Below are 18,351 nucleotides of genomic sequence, written 5' to 3' on the forward strand. Positions count from 1 at the left end.
CCTTTATAATTAAGTATGGAAAGAATTATTTCTAATATTTTTTTCCTAAATTGACAGCATTAACTGGCAATCCAAAAGTATATCTCTCAGCACATGTGGAAACGAGCTGATGGTACGGACCGTGCAGTGACAGGTCTGACTGCCAGCAGCTCTCTCACAACCATTAATGCCAGTATGTCCCCATTTAACAGTGACACTGTTGTCTCTCCCCAGTTGGTTGACTGCTTCGGCACACCCCCAGACCAGTAATGATGTAAATGTGTGAAGCACTTTTTTGAGCATTAGCTACCAAATACCCTATTTGAAGGAAAAACACCTTAAAATGTTGAGATTATCACTGTGAGCCATCAAAGATTTGTTTCTCTCCAGCTGGGAAATCTCAATTTTCAAATACTATTTGAGGTTTATTTTTTCAAATTGCACAAAAAAATCCTCATTAAATTTACATAAAATTAGGATTTAGATCAAATATTTATGTATTATTGTAACCAACAAGACAAATTAAATAATATCTCTGGATCTACTAATGATATCAGGATGATCTAAGCATCAAAATGTAGATTTAACGCCAGGAATCTGAAAACATGATTTATTTTGACCAAATTTGATTTAATCCTCATTTCGATGTGATGGGTCACATTTAACTTTTCATGCTTAACGTTTTTGAATAAACACCTATAAACCACCTGAACATTTCCTCTTCCTTACCGGTTTATCCATCATCACCCTCAGTGCGTTACGTCCTCACATATGTCTGATACTCTTCGTAAAACGTGGCACTGAAACGTAGCGGTGGGTCATTGACATTTATTGCCAACAAACGAGGGATTCTGTAGTCAAAACGAATGGACAGTGACAGGTCGGCCTGCTTTCAGATTTCATGCATACATTAAAGAGCGAGTTGTGTTTCATCGACGACGGGGAAAAGGTCTGATTTACATAAACTGAACAGTGCAGCTGGAGCTTTGGGACTGCACACAATGACAGGACCAATCGCATTTACCCAGCTGAAATAAATAAATGAATAAACTATAATTGTCAGATTTAGTCATGGTAATCTTGGTGCACTTAATATAAACGTGTTTGATTTGGCATTTAGAAAAATATCCAAATAAATTCGACCTTTCCAGGTTGAAGTGTTAGAGTATTATGAAATCGGGTTGTAACCAGAATCCTGCTCCAAAAAGATCTGAACTAACCCTTTACCCGCTCAGTGATCATCCCCCCCTGCTGCTTGATTTGTCGCCTAACAATTCGTTTCAATAAAGCCCTCATTACAGAGACTGTCTCTTTTAGTGGAAATCTGTCAAAGTCCGGCCTGCAGCTGTGTCTCTGTCCACCGCTGGATTTATTCGACTTTCAGCGGGGACGCCGTGGAGCTGCAGTTTGGATCTGAGACGTGAATCAGGGGAACCACAGATTACTGTCAGCCGAGGCCGGTTCTAGTGATCCTGCTGACACATGCAGGCTCTTCCTGTCTGGATAAGAGTGCTGTTGGGACTTTTCAAGCACCTGCAGGACCAAACAGACATAAAAAACCACAAACACTTGTTTTTTTCAAGCATATTTGCTTTCCTTTCATAAGTGCTTAGCATAATTATAGCATGTTTTAGAAAATGGCTGCTCCTCTTGCAGCTGTGTGACAAACTTGTGATGTACAGTATTATTAGAACTTAGCAATTATACAGTTTAGCAAATAGCCTGTAATTATTTTTCACATATCTATCGTTCACCACGAAAAGGTGAATTATGGTTTTGTTCATGTCCTTAAATATCTTATGAACCACTGGAGGAGTTTTGCTGAATCTTTCAGAAATCATTTGTGACCCATCATATCAAAATGAGGATTAAGTCAAATTTAGTCAAAATGACCTAATTACATTTTCAGATTCTTGACTTTAAAAGCTACATTTTGACACCTGGATCATTCTGATATCATAATTAAATCCATATATATGACTTAATTTGTCTTGTTGGTTACAATAATACATAAATATTTGGTCTGAATCCTAATTTTGTCATTTTAATGAGGAATTTTTGATGTCATTAGGAAGAGGAAACGTCAAATTATATTTGAATATTGAGATTTCTCAGCTGGAAAGAAAAAACTTTGCTAGCTCACAGGGAAAATCTCAAAATTTTAAAGCGGTTATCTTCAAAATCAGTTTTTTTTGTTGCTACTGCTCAAAAAAGTGCTTCAAATTTTTGTTTTACGATTATATTTCAGACAGTTCATTCTAATGATACATTAATAAGGCATTTATTCATTATATTTTGACAAAATGCAATTTTTGTTAACATTTTAGTCAAAACACTATATTTGCCTATTTCTCCACATAAAACCTTTGGACTTTATCCTCGTTTCGATGTGATAGGTCACATTTGATGTATGTTCAAACCACGTGATATGAATAACTTTCACATACCCCCACATCAAATATTTTTAGTTCAATATCTGTAAAATTTACGAAGCTTTAGGCATTTTTGTGTTTGCTAACATCAATTAACTGTGACAGCCATCTTGAATTAGGTCAGCTCCAAGAATCAGGTATGAGCCACATCACCCTTCCCCGGGACTTATGTTCCACAGTACCTATGCTAGTACCTACATTGGTCATTCAACCAGATCTGTTACAAAAGGACAACTGACATTACCAACTTTTAAAAACTGTTACGGCCAGAGGTCTTTCTTCTATGTTTATACTAAAGCATGGAATGACATTCCTCAAAACATAAAGTCCATTTCAAAACTACAGCCCTTTAAGAAGARTCTTGTCTGCCATCTGCTGGACACTTTTTGTTGTGCTCATATTTAGACGTCCTATTTTGCAAATGCTGCCTTCCTGAAATTTGGTATGCTTGTTTGTCTTTGTGTCAACGGTGAATAATGATGTGATTGTGATGCTGTAATTCTGAGTGTTTTATATGCTGCAGAACAGGAACCTGCTGAGTCAGGCTTGATTTTTAGTAATCTTTTCCTGTTGAATCAATAAATCAAATCAAATCAAATCAATTACCTGGTACCTATGCTCCCCAGTACTTAGGAAATATTTTTACTGAATTAACTTACTCCTTTACATTTGAGGGACATTGTATTGTCACTGGGCAGGCTTCATGAAGCCCACTCAGAAACCATGACTCATTTGCGGCTGCAGTTTGTCGTCGTTGAGCCCCGTTTCTCATTTCATTTGGCAAAACTGCTTTTAGTTTAGATGTAAAGAGCAAAAATTTGCTTGCGTTTTGCATGACTAAACATTTGGTACGAAACAGAAAAATCCTTCAATGGCTGCTCCACTAAAAACAAGGCATTGCTGGTGGATTGACAGAACTACCGGAGCCTCGGTATATCCAGTTCAGTGAAAGTAAAAAAAAAAATTAAAAAAATAAAAAATAACACTGACGTGCATAAGTTATATATAAAAAACAATCAAAAGCTCCTCCACGGCCAACTTGTGCAGACTTGACTGCAAACAGCTTGATAATTATTAATTTATTAATAGTCTACAGCAGCCATCAATCCATGACAAAACATCTGAACAGAAGCCTTCAGATTCTTCTCAGCTCAGACCTTTAAGTTATGTTTTGTAGTTTCAGAACCAGTAATTAAGGATTTTCATTTAAACTCAGCTTTAATTTAGATGAAAATGTTAAAAAAACCACGATTTAAACGTGGTTTAGACTTTGTGAAATAATTCACACACTTCCTGTTTGCTGTTCATTAATTACGGTGCGATATCAAAAAGGGAACTCTTCAAATTTGTTTGACTTTTCTGAAAAATAATTTATTTCCAGAATAAAATAAAGAACATATTGCCATACAAAAAAGTATAAGAAAAACCAGCAAAGTGAAAACTGTGACTGCAGAGAGATCTGTTGAGGAACGGGTGTCGAATACAGGAATAAATTCACCGTTTACAGCCTGCTGTTTTGTTTCCGGAACCTTTACGTCAAATATTACAGGCCAACTTTAAAGACAAAAACAGTTTTTTTATGTCTCCCAACAATAACACATACATTTATAATCCTAATAAATATCCCAACGTTTCTTCCCAAATGAACACAGATAATTTATACTGTTCTGTCGAAGCACATTCTAATACAACATGCTGTTCCTAATGAAGCAAACGTTAACACTCTGAATTTTTTTATTTTAGATTTTCTTCATTACTCCCCCACTCGCCTCAGGAGCCCAAACTGAATACTTATTGTGTAAAATCCCCTTTTTAAGACAAATTAGGCTGAATCGACACGATAAGAAAACTGCAGCGGTGAGAAATAAACCGATAAATCTGACCAAAAGACCGGCCAGGAACGCGGAAACATGTCGAGTCTGAACGTCTGTGAGACGAGACTCCACCGGTCTAGGCTAAGCGAGTTTTAATGAAACAGATTCTACGATCCAGCGAGAGAACGAGAAACATCCAATAGGCCACTAGAAGAACCCAGTCTGGGCAGCTTTTGGTCTCTTTTCTTCTTTTTTTTTMAATGTTTGAAGAAACCATCCTGCACTAAATAAAGTACAGCGACTGATCGGCTACTAGTCTGTAAACACTTGGCAACTTTTAAACAACTAAAGAACCAAACCCAGATGGTTCTTTCTTTTTAAACCGTAAATCTAAACATCTGTGAGAGACAGAACGCACAGTGCAGACTGAAAGGAACCCGGTATTTTTCCACGCAGATTGCCAGAGTCCTGACAGATCCTAAAYCATCGACTACGGCTGTTATAGCATCATATGTCCATGTACTAATGAAGGGCTTATTGTTGTTTTTACCACCAAGTCCACACAGGAMCTTATCGGTAGCATGTGACAACATCTGCTGATAAACAACTCTAATGGACCCTTTAGAAAAGCACGTGGAGCGTGAATTCAGAACCTGATCGGGCCCTTATCCTTTCAAGAAAAGAAAAGAGTAATATTCCTATGAAAAGAGCGTGAAAGTCCACCTCTCCTTTTATAAAACCGACTCCATGTTTTCACAAAACTCATGGTCCTCTAGGTTGTATATAAACTTTGTCCTGTCAGCAGATTTTGCGCTGTCATTGAGAGACGGGTAAAACTCGGTCGGCGTCAGGGGGTCCTCGTTTCCTTTGATGTACTTCTTGTAGTTCCCGCGCAGGCAGTACCAGGCGGTGCTGTAGAGGAGGAAGGCCACACCCTTGAGGATGATGGCGAGGCTGACGTAGAGGTGTCTGTACTTCACGTTGTCGTACAGCAGGCAGGCGCCCTGTTCGCCGCAGTCCGAGCTCCAGAAAAGGCAAGTGGAGTCGATCCCGGCTCCGAAAATCAGAGGAGGGGGGATGAATCCTGTAAAAATGGAAACGTATTTAGCAAATTCCAATTAAAACCCCTAAAATAGTTTAAACATATTTCTATTTAACCCTAAACAAAAGTCTTAACAATCAAGCTCCAGATTGTATTAAAACTCTTATTGTTCCGTATTTCGTGTTTATTTATTTAAACACTAACGTTGATGATCTGTGGAAAAAAAACAACATCTTACCGAGAAGTCGCAGCAACAGGAACAACACTCCGAGTGCGTAGGATTTCAGCTCAGGGCTCACCGTCCTTCAGGAGAAGATGAATCGAACAAAACTCGTTTTAACTGATTGCAAAATTTGTTGCACGGCTGAAGTTCCAACAAACTATCCTACCTGATGAGGACGATGACGGAGGGCGTCTGGGCCATGGCTCCCACCAGGCTGCAGAGGCAGATCACGCACAAGAAGATGAGGAAGATCTCCTGGCAGCCCGGCATCGGACACTTCCCTGGAAGCGGGTAGTCGTGTTCCCCATTGGCTGCTATACAAGCGCATCCTGTCAGGTTCTGTAAAGACGAGATGAAACAAATCAATCAACACTTTCAAAGATAAAATTACAGCTGTGAGGCAGCAGAAACGGGGATATTTTTAGCTGGATGTAATTCTGTCTTTAAATGTGATAACCACAGTATTGCGGTTATTCCTCATGGGTACCACCAGGTAGATTAATATCCCGATGCCATTTCCATAGATGAGATTTCTGCTGCCTCTGACAAAGCGAGAGAAAGGTGAAGACCTGAGGGATGTTCGACGTGGTCTGAGAGGTGCCCCGTCGGTTGCAGCCGGCGAAGCAGGCGGACAGGTAGGTGACGTTGTCAGAGCCGCAGACAGGGCTGATGGAGGAGGTGACGCAGTGGCAGTGACTGATGCACTGAGCCTCTGGTTTCTCTCCAACCTTAAGAGTCCTGAAGAAGGAGGAAAAAAAAAACGGGGAGGAGAAAGTTGGTTTAACCTCTTGAGCCCCATGACCCCGGTACCGGGGGCAAAACAGTTTTTTTTTCGTTTTCTATTTCTTTGAACTTCAGATCAGTCACTTGACTTTTGACATGTTTGATATCAAAATAAACATAAGAATCTTGGCTAAAAGCTTATGGAAACTATTTTTACATTCAGCAAACGCAGTTCAAACGTCAAGCAGTTGAATCAGAAAGTAAACAAACTRTACAAAATGGTGTCATTGCAAATCTGTAAAGGAAAAAAAWTKRMSTTATTTTTTTAAAGCAAGTCAAAGTAGATATCTTAATATGTTGTAAAGTGTGTTGAAAGGTTTTTTATCACCTGATTTTGAGTAAATATGATCCAGCTGAAGTCAAATATAATTTCTAATTATTTTATATAATATATATGGTGACAAATAAATGTTTGGGGAATTTTCAAAAGAACAAACGTTAATTAACACGTTTTTTTAAGGCAGGTAAAACATAACTTTTGGATGTAAAAACTTGAGATTTCTTAACATTTATTAATGGTACCATCATGGTCTGTCCTGTGCAGAGTGACAAATTGCAAAATTATTTCTTTACTAAAACCTCTGTAATTTTGCTCCAGTTCATTTTAGCAGCATGAATCTTTGCACAGATAATGTCCACAAGAGATTTATGGTTTCCAAGAGTTTTTAGCCTGATTCATTATGGTTCCCCAAGKGTTAGCTTTATTTTGATACCAAGATTATTTAAGTAGAGTTTGTAAATGCTGACACACACTCAATTACATTTCGGCATGGTATTTTGAGCAAAAACTTTWAGAAAACCAGAGGTTAAAGATGGCCGCCACACTGAGAGCGACCGTTTCTTAGGTTTTTATCTGAGTTTCTCTCTTACTCGTTGCCGTACGGGACGGTGACGCCTGCGACGGGGCCCGTGTCGCAGCCCAGGAAAAGGAAGGAGACGTAGCAGGCGGTGGAGATCAGGTTGACCATCATGGCCATCCGGATGGCTCCCAGGGCGGAGAGGTTCAGCTTCTTCACCAGCAGGCCGCCCATGAAGATCCCCAGACACGCGCATGGAATGGCCGTCATACCTGGAAGCAGGAAGTGGGTTGAAACAAGTTTGTTTTAGGAGTATTCAGTCGAACGCACGTGATGTAACTGACCTAACAGCTGGTTTGCCGAGGTGGTGGTGAGGTTGAACTGCTGCTCCAGGTATTTCCCCAGGAAGGCAGCAAAGCCCGCCACCACCGCAACCTCCATGCAGGCTGCCAGGACGATGCAGGTGAACACCGGGTTGGACAGCAGGTGCTTCGTTACTTTAGGGATGACTGATCCAAAACACGAGGAAAAACGAGAATAAATGTTCTGATAAGAATGCAGACATATGAGCAGGGTTCCTACAGTTTAAGGCAAGTTAAATTCAAGACTTTTTAAGACCTCTTTAATGCCACTTGAAATTAAATTTAAGACCAATTTCACAACACAAATGGAAAAAACCCCCAGTTAGCAACAATTTTAGCCATTTTTTTATTCAAAACTAGCTGCGAGGGGCATTCAATAATAATAAATGTTACCAATTCTTTGAATATTTGAGAGGAATTACAATCATCCTATTTTTAAGACCTCTGAAAGATAGATTTAAGACTTTTTAAGGCTAATTAAGGCCTTATTTTTGGACAGCTAAATTCAATGCCATTTAAGACTTTTTAAGGATCCGCAGGAACCCTGTTGATGTGGTTTGGTGTGTCTAAATGCAACACACGCTCACCTCGCAGCTGCTGGCAGCAGGTGGCGCTGTTGACAGGCTCATTGCTCAGCGCTGCTCCGTTGCTGGGCTTTGGAGTCTCCGAGTCCGGGCTGAGGGGAGGAGGGAGCATGACCTGCTCGCTCTCCGTTCCCTCGTCCCGCTCCTTCTTCGGCAGCGAGTGAGGGAAGCCGAACATGAAGAGGGCCGAGAGGAACAGTAAGGCACCGCACAGGAGGAAGCCGCCCCACCAGGCCCCGATCCACCGCGGGTCGTCTGGCGTGATGCCCAGCTCTGTGGAGGAGGGGGTGAAACGTGTCAACAGTCCGCACCCAGAAAGAACCTCCTCGCATAAAAAAAATGCGAGGAACGCTGAACTCACCTGTGTCAATGAAAATAAAATCCACATAGAATTTAGTGCAAACGGAACCGAGGATGAAGCCGCAGGCGGGTCCGAACACCAGGGTGGAGAACAGGATTCCTGCAGGGACAGGAGAATCAGAATTACTCACTGAGATAAAACAACTCTTAAACGAAACAAAAACGTTCTCTGTAGCAGTGCTTTTCCAAAAAGTTAGGGTTGGTCATGGAACAACAGACACGACAATTTAAAAACTGTTAGAGCACATTTTTATAAGAATTGTTACAAGACAATAAAACTGTTGTAGCCGTTTGTGTTTTTAGTTGCTTGCTTTATAGCAACGGTTGTGCACTTCAACCAGCAATAATCAGGGTCAAAAGTCTCTGGCACGACCACTGGTTTATATAGTGCATCAATGGTTTTTTCAGTCTGGGACCCCCACTCAGATGGAGAGATAGAGCAAGAACCCCAACTAGGCTTAGTACTACATAAAACTAGGGGTGTAAATCACCAGTTTTATCACCTTATGATGTATTGATTTGTTTGGATGACGATACGTTTCTCAATAACACTAAGTTTGTCATGCTAGGATTTTGATTTTATTCTATTGAATCACATCAATCTTTAATCATTACAGAACATTTAGATGATAACACATAACTGGCATATTTTCCTTTGAACCTGGCTCAACCAAAGTGAAACAGGAAGTGACATCAAAGGAGAACTCTCTGGTCTTTGTTTATTGAAACAATATTATTTGAACTCTCACTCTTTTTCATCTCTCTGATAGTGATTTAAAATGTAAAGAACCATCAGATTCTTCTCTAGCCTGTGTTGTTAGCCGTTGTAACAACGCTCTGTTCACATGCAGACATTCCCCTTTGACGTCACTTCCTGTTACTTCACATGCAATTATCTCAACAACTGTTCACCTCAGTGATATGAAATTTCTTTCGTAATATTTTATCAACATCATCTTTCCAAAAATGCATTCATATGTAGTGCAAAACTTTGACGTCACAGGAACTTTAATACTTAACACAAGCTCAATCCAGAGGCCTCAAACTACAGCTGTGCAATTTTGCTAAAACTCAAAATTGTGATTTTTTTAAAACCAAAATTGTGATTGCGGTTATATTTACAATATGATTAAGATCAAAATCTTCTTTAATAAAATGCACCATAAGTTTGATAAGGCTCCGTACCCATACAACTTGTCCAAAAGTCTGTCACTTTTGTCACTTTTACCTCTGTTGTGAGTTATTTTTTACATTAACTGTAAAGCTCTGGGATGGCAACCCGACTAAAGTATGAATGTCCCGGGATTGCATATCGCTTATTAATGTTATGTTTCATAGTTATATCTGAATGGTGAATGCTTCAAACAAACAGGATATTTTAAAGCCAAATCAAAACCAAACTGTGGCAACCATGTGAGTAAAAATGTGTTATAAAATAACATCTTCATACACTTTTCTATGTCTGGTCAACAATCCAAAAAGATAAAAAAAAAGAACAATCATTCAAGTGTTGCCCTGTTTTCGTTTCAACTCTCAAGTGTCCTTACAGCGTGAAGCATGACGGCAAACGGGGAAGCGTTTCGGCTGTCATGAACGATCAGATCAGTCAGTTAGAAAACCACAAGGCGAGTGCAGCAGGGGTGGCGGCGCACGTTGTGTCACTGCTGCTGAGACTTGTGTGGTTTATTCCTGATAAACGAAACAGATAAACCCACTGCAAGAAAACAGAAGAACTGACACCTTTTTTTTTTGTTTTGTTTTCATTATCTGCTTCAGTAGACAGTCTGGGGCTAAAAGTTGATCTAAAATTGTAATGAGGGCGCCGTCAATGTGACTCCCATCTGCAGACAGATAATGAAGACTCTAAACTCAATTTGGGAGGCAAATTTTCCTCACTGACTGTAAATCCTGTGATGTGTGGAATTTATTATTAGACTGTGGAGGATGAACAGTGAGTTTCAGTGACAGCCCTCCACCGGCCTCAGGTCAGCCTGAGGACCAGGTCTACCAGCATGTTCTGAGGCCAGAAGCAGCCACTTATCATAAATAAAATGTGACTAATCTTTGTGTGTTTTTTACTGGTGCTGAAAGTAAATTCATGGTCTGCTTCCTGTCTTGACCACCCACATAGGAAGGGAGTCGACATATGAATGTCGCTTCATTCACATCATGGTTTATTCTACGCAGGAAATGACTCAGATTTGTGAGGCGGGGGCTTGGTAGCTAAAAAAACGTCAAAAAGTGGCTCCTTTAAGCTAAAAGGATGGGTGGAAAAAGGAGGAAACTTTCATGTTGGGTTAGGAATGTACTGCCCCATTCCTTTTTTCCTCAGAAGACTAGAACCAAAACATGGTGGTGGTTGACTGAAATGAACAGATGCTTCCATGAGTCACCAGAGTTCAACAGGTTTTTAATCTCTTATTAACTTTCAGGTTCCAAAACCTGAAAACCAGGCAAAGCTTGAAAAGATTGTCTGGTCATTTCCAAAATGATGTTCTGTCCAACAGTTATTAATATTTAGGACCTCATCAGTCGTGACATCAGTCTTGGTTCAGGCTAGGCTAATGGCTATTTTTTTTCGGCTCCATCTCACTCTGTCCTCACTCCAGCTATGTAACTGCATCCATATGTCTCCTCTGTCTTTTTCCTGGCAGCTGCATCCCTTCTCTGTCCCTCCTCTGGACATGTCCAAACCCTCTCAGTCTGGCCTTTCCATCTTTATCTCCCAGTCCTAAAACCTGTGCTGTACCTCTGATGATCTCGTTTTTATCCATTCTCGTCACTCCCAAAGAAGAACCTCAACATCAGCTCTGTCACTTCCAATTCTGTCTCGTCTTTTTGTCTCAAAACCATTCTGTCTTTTATACACCTTTCCTTTGACCTTTCCTGCAACAAAAAATGTTCACACCCTTTCTCCACACCCTGTGACTGATATCACAACCGAGAGGGCCTAAATTTCAATAATTATTTGACAAAATACCAAAAATTATGACCCGACTATCCCTTAACTCTTCATTATGAGTAAATTATTTTAAAAATTACACTTAAACACCACTTACACTCCTCAAACATGAACGGATGCACTCAGAGACCCACAACCGCACTTTAAGAACAACCAGTATTGTTGTGGCTCACCAGTGAGTGCTTACTAGTTTTAACCAGCACAAACAACTGCAGTCACTGTGACAACCACATCTGCCTGAAAGTGTTGCAAACGAGGCCTGTGAGCTCTTGTTTCCTTAGAAACTGAGTGTTGTCTTCTCATGACAACAGCACAATCGCTTTCACCACAGGAAACCTCAAACAGGAAATTCAGTTAGCAAAATCACCTTAGGAGATGTGATGGTACCGCTAAACCGCAAGTCAACGACCACTGAGAGGACGGATGTTTCCACTGAAATCTATTCCGACCGCCTGGGTTGCATTAAGACACTCGGCCTCCTCCATGATAACGTTACATTAGAGCTCTGAGTCCTGTCCTCATTTTCAGTCTACAGGAGGCAAGTGTATATATACAATGTAAGGGCATGAGTAAAGTTATTTATAGTAGACCTACAAAAAAAATGTTGGTTGAAGATAATGAAATTTAAATTTTTTTATGTTTATATACTTTACAGGAAACAAACTGCCTGTGTTGTCTCTTTTTGACCTTTAAAACAAATCTGCACTGCACCTGGTGAACTTTGCTAATTACTGTAGGGGTGAAACCAAGGGGGGGGCTACAGGTGGCAATGGTCAACATTAAAAATATTAATGGCCCCCCTCTTGTGGACAACTTTAACCTTAAGTTCCAAGCTTTTTCTTGGTGTGAATTTTTAATTTCCTAGCTATTAGGATTAGCAGAATGTTATAAACATAAAAACAAATAGAGTTATACTGTATGTATGTATATATATTTTTTAAATAAATATTTTTTAATAAATATAAATTTAGGAGAGGACAAGCTTCAATAGGTTCAGCTGTAACAGCGCTTTTCTCAGTAAGTGACTAATCCGTAGTGGATCCATACAATCTCTATATGACAACATATATCCTGAAAATCTGTTTCAGATTTTGGTTTTGGTGCCACCATTTTGGCCATCTCCCATTCAAATATTTCTGGAGGCAGCCTAGTATTCAAGGTTTAGGATGTTGACATGTTTTATGATTGGCACCCACTATTTGCTAATTTGCTCAGATTAGTAATTCTACCCCACGGCGAATTCTTCCACCACAACTTTTTCTTTTTCTTGATTGTGCATCAATTTACCCTCAGTGGCTTTTGTCCTCAGGCCAGAGATAAAAAGACAATTGTGCTTGAAAACACTGTAAAGGTACAAACGTTTTTTCACAGCAAGATTAAAGATCTGACTGGGAGGAAGTAAAACCTACGTTAAAGCAAAAGAAACCTCCATGAGGGACAACACAGAGTGGCCTGTAATCGTTGCAGCACACTACTTTCCCAAACAAGCTCTAAATTGGTTTTCCCTTCCAAGCAGCCCAGTTACAAGATAAGCACAAAACAAACTAATTTGTTCTTGCTGAACTTCACTTAAGCCTTTTAGTACACTGTGAATTATGGTCTCTGGAGAGGATGTCGGATGTAATTCAATAACAAAGCTTGGATCGAGAGTTATTGTCTCACTTTAATTTACTTAGAAACAAAAAGAAATGGCTGGAGAGTTGCTGTTTATGAGGCTTGTCTTCTTGAAGATATTCATTAGCCACCAGATGCATGGCAGAGCTCATGCACAACAACTGAGAAGGCAGATCACAGAAAACAATAAGTTTGTGTTTGACCAAMATTTTCTTTAGCAACGTCAGTGATGGGCACAGCTAACCAAACGGTTAAAATTACGGAAGCTAATGCTATTGGAAGCTTCTGCTAAATGTTAAAAAATTGTGGATGCTAACACTAACACCTAAAAATTAGTGGATGCCAATGCTRAACTGCGAAGCATGTAAAAGCCGGTTGAAACTAACACGAACAGCTAATTGCTAACCATTAAGAACGACTGTGACCCGACTGTGTCACACGTCTTTGTCTCCTTCCAGCTGAAGTCTGGTGGGACGACACAGACCTGTCGATGTTAGTTTGGTAGTTAGGTGTTAGCAAACTTAAYGTTGGCAAAACCTAATTCAGCAGAAGCTACCTGTTTTGCTAACAGTTTTCAAAGTTATTGAAAGCTAACCAGTTAAACAAAAAAATTTAATCCGCTAATTAGCTGTTAGCTGATTAGCAGAACCATGTCCAACACTGAGCATTACGTTTTAAACTTGGACATTTCCATAAAAGTATGCAACTATTTTTAAGTACCACCATCAGGATTTTATAAAGTTATCGAAAAATCTATAAGAAAATACCTTAACTGTGGATGTAAATTAACCTGATGCCTGATGAAACACAGAATGGTGTCAGTTTGATGGATTTTCACCCAATATAATGTCCACAAAGCCATTATTTAGCACAAACTTGAAGCATTATTTTTAATATCCAGGCCAAGTGCTTAASAGCCAATGCAGAAATACTGAGATCTTTAGTTCATGTCCTTCTCTTGGTGTACAAAGGAAATTATTTTTTCTCCTCCATTAATCCAGCTGAAGTTGGCTCAGTAATCCTGCGARCTAAATAGATGCAGAGGGATGGTRTAATGTGGACAGCCAGACAGCATATTGTGCCACTTTCACAAGGGGCCAATCTGAAATGGAGACTGAGYTAAATGATTACTAAAGATAAAGCCAACAGCTCAGTGTCTCTGAGTTTTATCTCTGGAGCCTAAAAGTGATTTTATGTCCCGCAGTCAATAGTGAGCTAGAAAAAAAAAAGTCTAGGGTCTGAATAGCTGTGTAAAGCAGGGACAAGTTATGTTTAAAGTGACTATAAAGTTTAAACACCATGAGATTTAAGGAGCTTTTTAACAAAGCCTCCGTCTCTCCCATACATCAGCTCATGAAGTGTTCTGTGTACGAGTGTTGAAGCATTTTGAAGATTGAGGAGCCTCAAGAGGTGGGAGGCTGAGCAAAAAAAAAAAAGCATTTTTCTCCACAGTGACTTGAATAAACTCAAGTTCCTCACACTGCCAGAACTGAGTCAAACAAGAAGCAGAACCCAGACCACAACAATCAAGGGTCCTCTTTGGTTTTCTAGTTCATCAATAATACATTTCACACATTTTTCCTCACAATTTARCTTTAGCCATACAGTAAGTCTTTACTGAATTTAATATTAAATATAAAAAAAATAGAAAATACATAACAGGTTTCTTCCAACTGCTGTGAGGTTATGAACAATAATCTTTTTTGTTTTATTTGATCAAATTAATCAARCTAAATCTGTCAAGGCAGTTGGATACATAACCATTCTTGGTTCAGCTACAAAACCTATATCCGTACAGACACTACATTGCATGAAAGCTTTGTTTTTTCTAGGTATTTCTTTCCTTTAGCAGTACTAAAACATGCAGGTTAGGGTTGATTGGTGACCCTAAGGACATTTTAGRAGCCCCCCAAAAACAATATTTTGTAAACAGGTTCCTGGATGAAAAATGTCTGAATCGCCACCCTGTAGAGAGCCAAGATGCAGCCTTTTGAAAATTGTGATGTCACAGTCCGATCTATCACCTACCCTATGACTCCAGGACACTCTTCTTCTTGTGGCTGCATGCTAAYGTGCATGCTCAACATTAGTTTCCTGTTTATGGTGTATTTTCGTGGCTTTGTGGTAGCACCAAGACTATAGTGTTTTTTTTGTTTTGTTTTGTTTTTGTGTTGATGAAGATATTTCTAGGAACAGTGCCGTGTTTACAGGAGTACTGACACCTCATGATGTGATGAAGTGAATCTTGCATCGCTGCCATATTGGCTGGGGCTTGTACCAGAGTGAGAAACTATGTCCATATTTTGTGCGAGAATCGGCACAGTATTGGAAGCAGATCACATGGGATTACCTTTTTACAAGTAAGATTAAACAATAGATTTGATTATTTGGCCATTTATAATATTTTGTCATCGTAGCTAATATTATTTGGCACTTAACAAAATGATAAACGGCAGAAACTGGTTCTCTCTCATTATCTCTTGCTGTTTTTTTTCTTCTTCACATTTTGCAGTGACACACACTTGAAGAGGCAATGAGAAGTTTTATTAAGAATGAAGGGTTTTGTTGCTCATCAAAAGTCTGAAGTGGGAACATAACTATGTCTCTGTCATTTGTAACAAAACAAACAACGAGAAAACTGGGCAAAAAATCTGCATAGCTTAGATTTTTTTTATTTGAGCGAACAGCTTTCCTCAGTTTAAACAAATATGCTAGGGCCGCAAGAGGGACCCATCAAAGATGGCAGCCATGCTGAAACRTCAGGGCCAATAGGCAGCGACAATCTGTAGGGCGTCTGCGTACATGATGTCTGTGGGGATATGTTTGGAATCAACAAAAAATAAGATGGTTTTGGAAAAACTGTTTAAAAACAATTAGAGGAACTTTTACAAAAACAAACAAAAACCAAAAACAAACACATTTTAATAAAAAATAATAAAATCTTTTTTTGTGTCATTAAGTTTTAGCAGAATTGTCCAAAATATTCACATTCTCATTACTCGCATATGGATAGTATATTGTATACTATAAGTATAGATACTAGGATTTAAAAACACTTTTTTTAGAAATAGAAGTATCAACTCAAGCTTTTTACTCAAGTAATAGTATAAAAGTACTGGTTTTAAAACTAAAATATAAGCAAAAGTAACATATGGAAAAAAAATAAAGCTATTAAGGATAAAAGTTTAGGGCCGTGCCTCTGGGGTCTATACTGCACACCCCACCCCCAACCAAAAAAAAACATTATTCTAAAGAAAATGACTATAAAATATAATAAAATGTTATGCTAAAATCTTTGTGATACGCTAGTCTACCTGTTTAAGCTGCACATATACTGTATCTCTATGGTCATCCTTACACTAGGATACATATGTCTATGTTCTGCTAGAGTGTGACTTGATTTGTGTCATACAGATGTGACGGATCATAGAAACCAATAGGATGCCAGAATGGTATTTATTCCACAATCAAATTCCAGTCAAGGCACCAGGAGATGACGACAATCTGGAATAAAAATAAACCAAAGTGAAATAGAAATAAAATACTTTTTGCATTTTTTGAATGTAAGAAGCAGAAGTAAAAATTTAGCTGAAAAATAATTACTCCAGTAAAGCACAAATAACCAAAGTAACAAAGCATTTGTCCTTCATTACTTCACTACACCTCTGAATCTTATTTTTTTGTATTTTCATCCCCTTGAAGGGAACTAACAAATCTCTTATCTTAAATTTCTCAAGAAACATCTTTGTCAAAGACAAACCCACTTCTGTCTTCTAACAATAATGTTCCTTGATGGTTTTGCAGCACAGTCTCTTTGTTTGAACATTGGTTTGGTTGAAATTAGCTGACAGAATAAGAGCCAATACAGACAAAATCAATTATTTTGCCATTTCAGTTCCTTTGGAGTATTTTAATGTTAACTCAGCTGTGGAGCAGGTAAAAGTCCCTTTAAGGTGAGGTCTATTTTGATAAAGTACAGAAGAGATTAGCAGCCAATAACCCACATTTTCATTGATCCATTAGAACTAACAGCATTAAACAGCAGCTTTCACCACAGCAAGTAAAGCCTTGACCGGCTGAGTGGCATTAGGCGTGAATGGTTCAGAAGTACTTTTAAAAGCATCTGATTCAATACATAAAATATATAAATATCCTTTTTATTTAAAATGTGACTCATTACACCTGACAGGACAGAACAATTAAATTTAATTTCTTTGATCAATATGAAAATTTAAAAAAGAAAAAAAAAACCCTAGTCATTTCCTGTTCGTTTGAATATATCCTGTAATAACCCTGTTGACGCCACGCAGTCACGACCTAAATAACAAGCCGAAGCTTATAGCAGGCTCTCAACTCACATTCAAATRCCATTACATCAGGATCATCCCTGCTTTAACTTCCGCTTACGTCAAATCTTCTGAAAATTTCAAACCAGTGCATGGAAAGCCATAATCTGAAACTGAAATGACCTCTTCTTCTATGTTCTCACCAGAACCAGAGCAGACAGGAGTTTAAACCAGTTTCCGTTGAGCCTGTAGAAACACTGCAGCTCCAGAACACATTTAATGCTATTAGCATTTCCACCCCGAGGATTGGCAGACGGGTTGCACCTAAAAGCCTCAAAGAGTCAGAACTGTCCGACCAGAAAGGTGAATCATATAATGTTGGAGCCAATTTAAGAATAGAGAACTAAACTAAACATTACTCATGTTTTGAACATGCTCAAAATATTACTTTACTTGCTATCGACAATCACGCAAATACTTTTCTGCAATGGTGGGAACAGCAAACTAAAAAGGTCTGCTTCACTAACTTATAATCCGTTAATTGAAATAGAGCTTTGCTAATAAAYGGTTAAATGCGTAAAAAACAATTTAAGGAAGCTTGACAAGTAAAAAGTAAAAATTAGATAATGCTAAACATATATTAAAAATTAGCGGAAACTTATGCTAACGATACAATTAGCCGAAGCTGGCTTTGTTACTATCAGAGGCGTAACAGCAGGCGGTTGATTTTAACACCATCAGCCGCCGTGGTCTTTTCATAAATCACATTATTAAAGTGGCAAGAAGGCATCTCAGTCCTGACAGTGAGCATCCATGATGTTCCTGTGTGTATCAGGAGCGTTTTTTATGAACGGGACGCTGAGCAAGGGAATAGGTGGTGATGCATTCAGAGCAGCTACAAATTATTTAGCTGCGTGTGGTTGACCGCAGAACCGCCTAAAATGTCTCTCAGACTGAAAAATATGAGCGAACATCACACAGGCCTCGCAGCCGAGCCATAAAAGTCGACTCAGGAGGTTAAAAAACCTCCCTCTGTGTCCAATAGATCTCTGTCCTATTTCATAATTCACTGGCAGCAGCAGCTGAGCCGCCTCAATCCTGTGGATGACGATG

The 18,351-nt window shown here is 39.0% G+C and overlaps 1 protein-coding gene across 1 annotated transcript in view; it reads right to left on the minus strand.

Moving 5' to 3' along the window:
- Positions 1-3,760: 3,760 nt before the first annotated feature.
- slco3a1a (solute carrier organic anion transporter family member 3A1a) overlaps positions 3,761-18,351 on the minus strand; it is a 40,202-nt gene continuing 25,611 nt past the window's right edge. The window contains exons 3-10 of the mRNA XM_014003538.1: positions 8,378-8,476; positions 8,020-8,289; positions 7,415-7,579; positions 7,144-7,342; positions 6,060-6,228; positions 5,657-5,829; positions 5,506-5,570; positions 3,761-5,309 (exon numbers count right to left, since the gene is read on the minus strand). Coding sequence (XP_013858992.1) covers positions 4,957-5,309; positions 5,506-5,570; positions 5,657-5,829; positions 6,060-6,228; positions 7,144-7,342; positions 7,415-7,579; positions 8,020-8,289; positions 8,378-8,476 — 1,493 coding nt within the window. The 3' untranslated portion in view covers positions 3,761-4,956. The remainder of the gene's footprint in view (positions 5,310-5,505; positions 5,571-5,656; positions 5,830-6,059; positions 6,229-7,143; positions 7,343-7,414; positions 7,580-8,019; positions 8,290-8,377; positions 8,477-18,351) is intronic.

The sequence above is a fragment of the Austrofundulus limnaeus genome, unplaced genomic scaffold (genome assembly GCF_001266775.1).
Source record: "Austrofundulus limnaeus strain Quisiro unplaced genomic scaffold, Austrofundulus_limnaeus-1.0 Scaffold19, whole genome shotgun sequence".
NCBI lineage: Eukaryota > Metazoa > Chordata > Actinopteri > Cyprinodontiformes > Rivulidae > Austrofundulus > Austrofundulus limnaeus.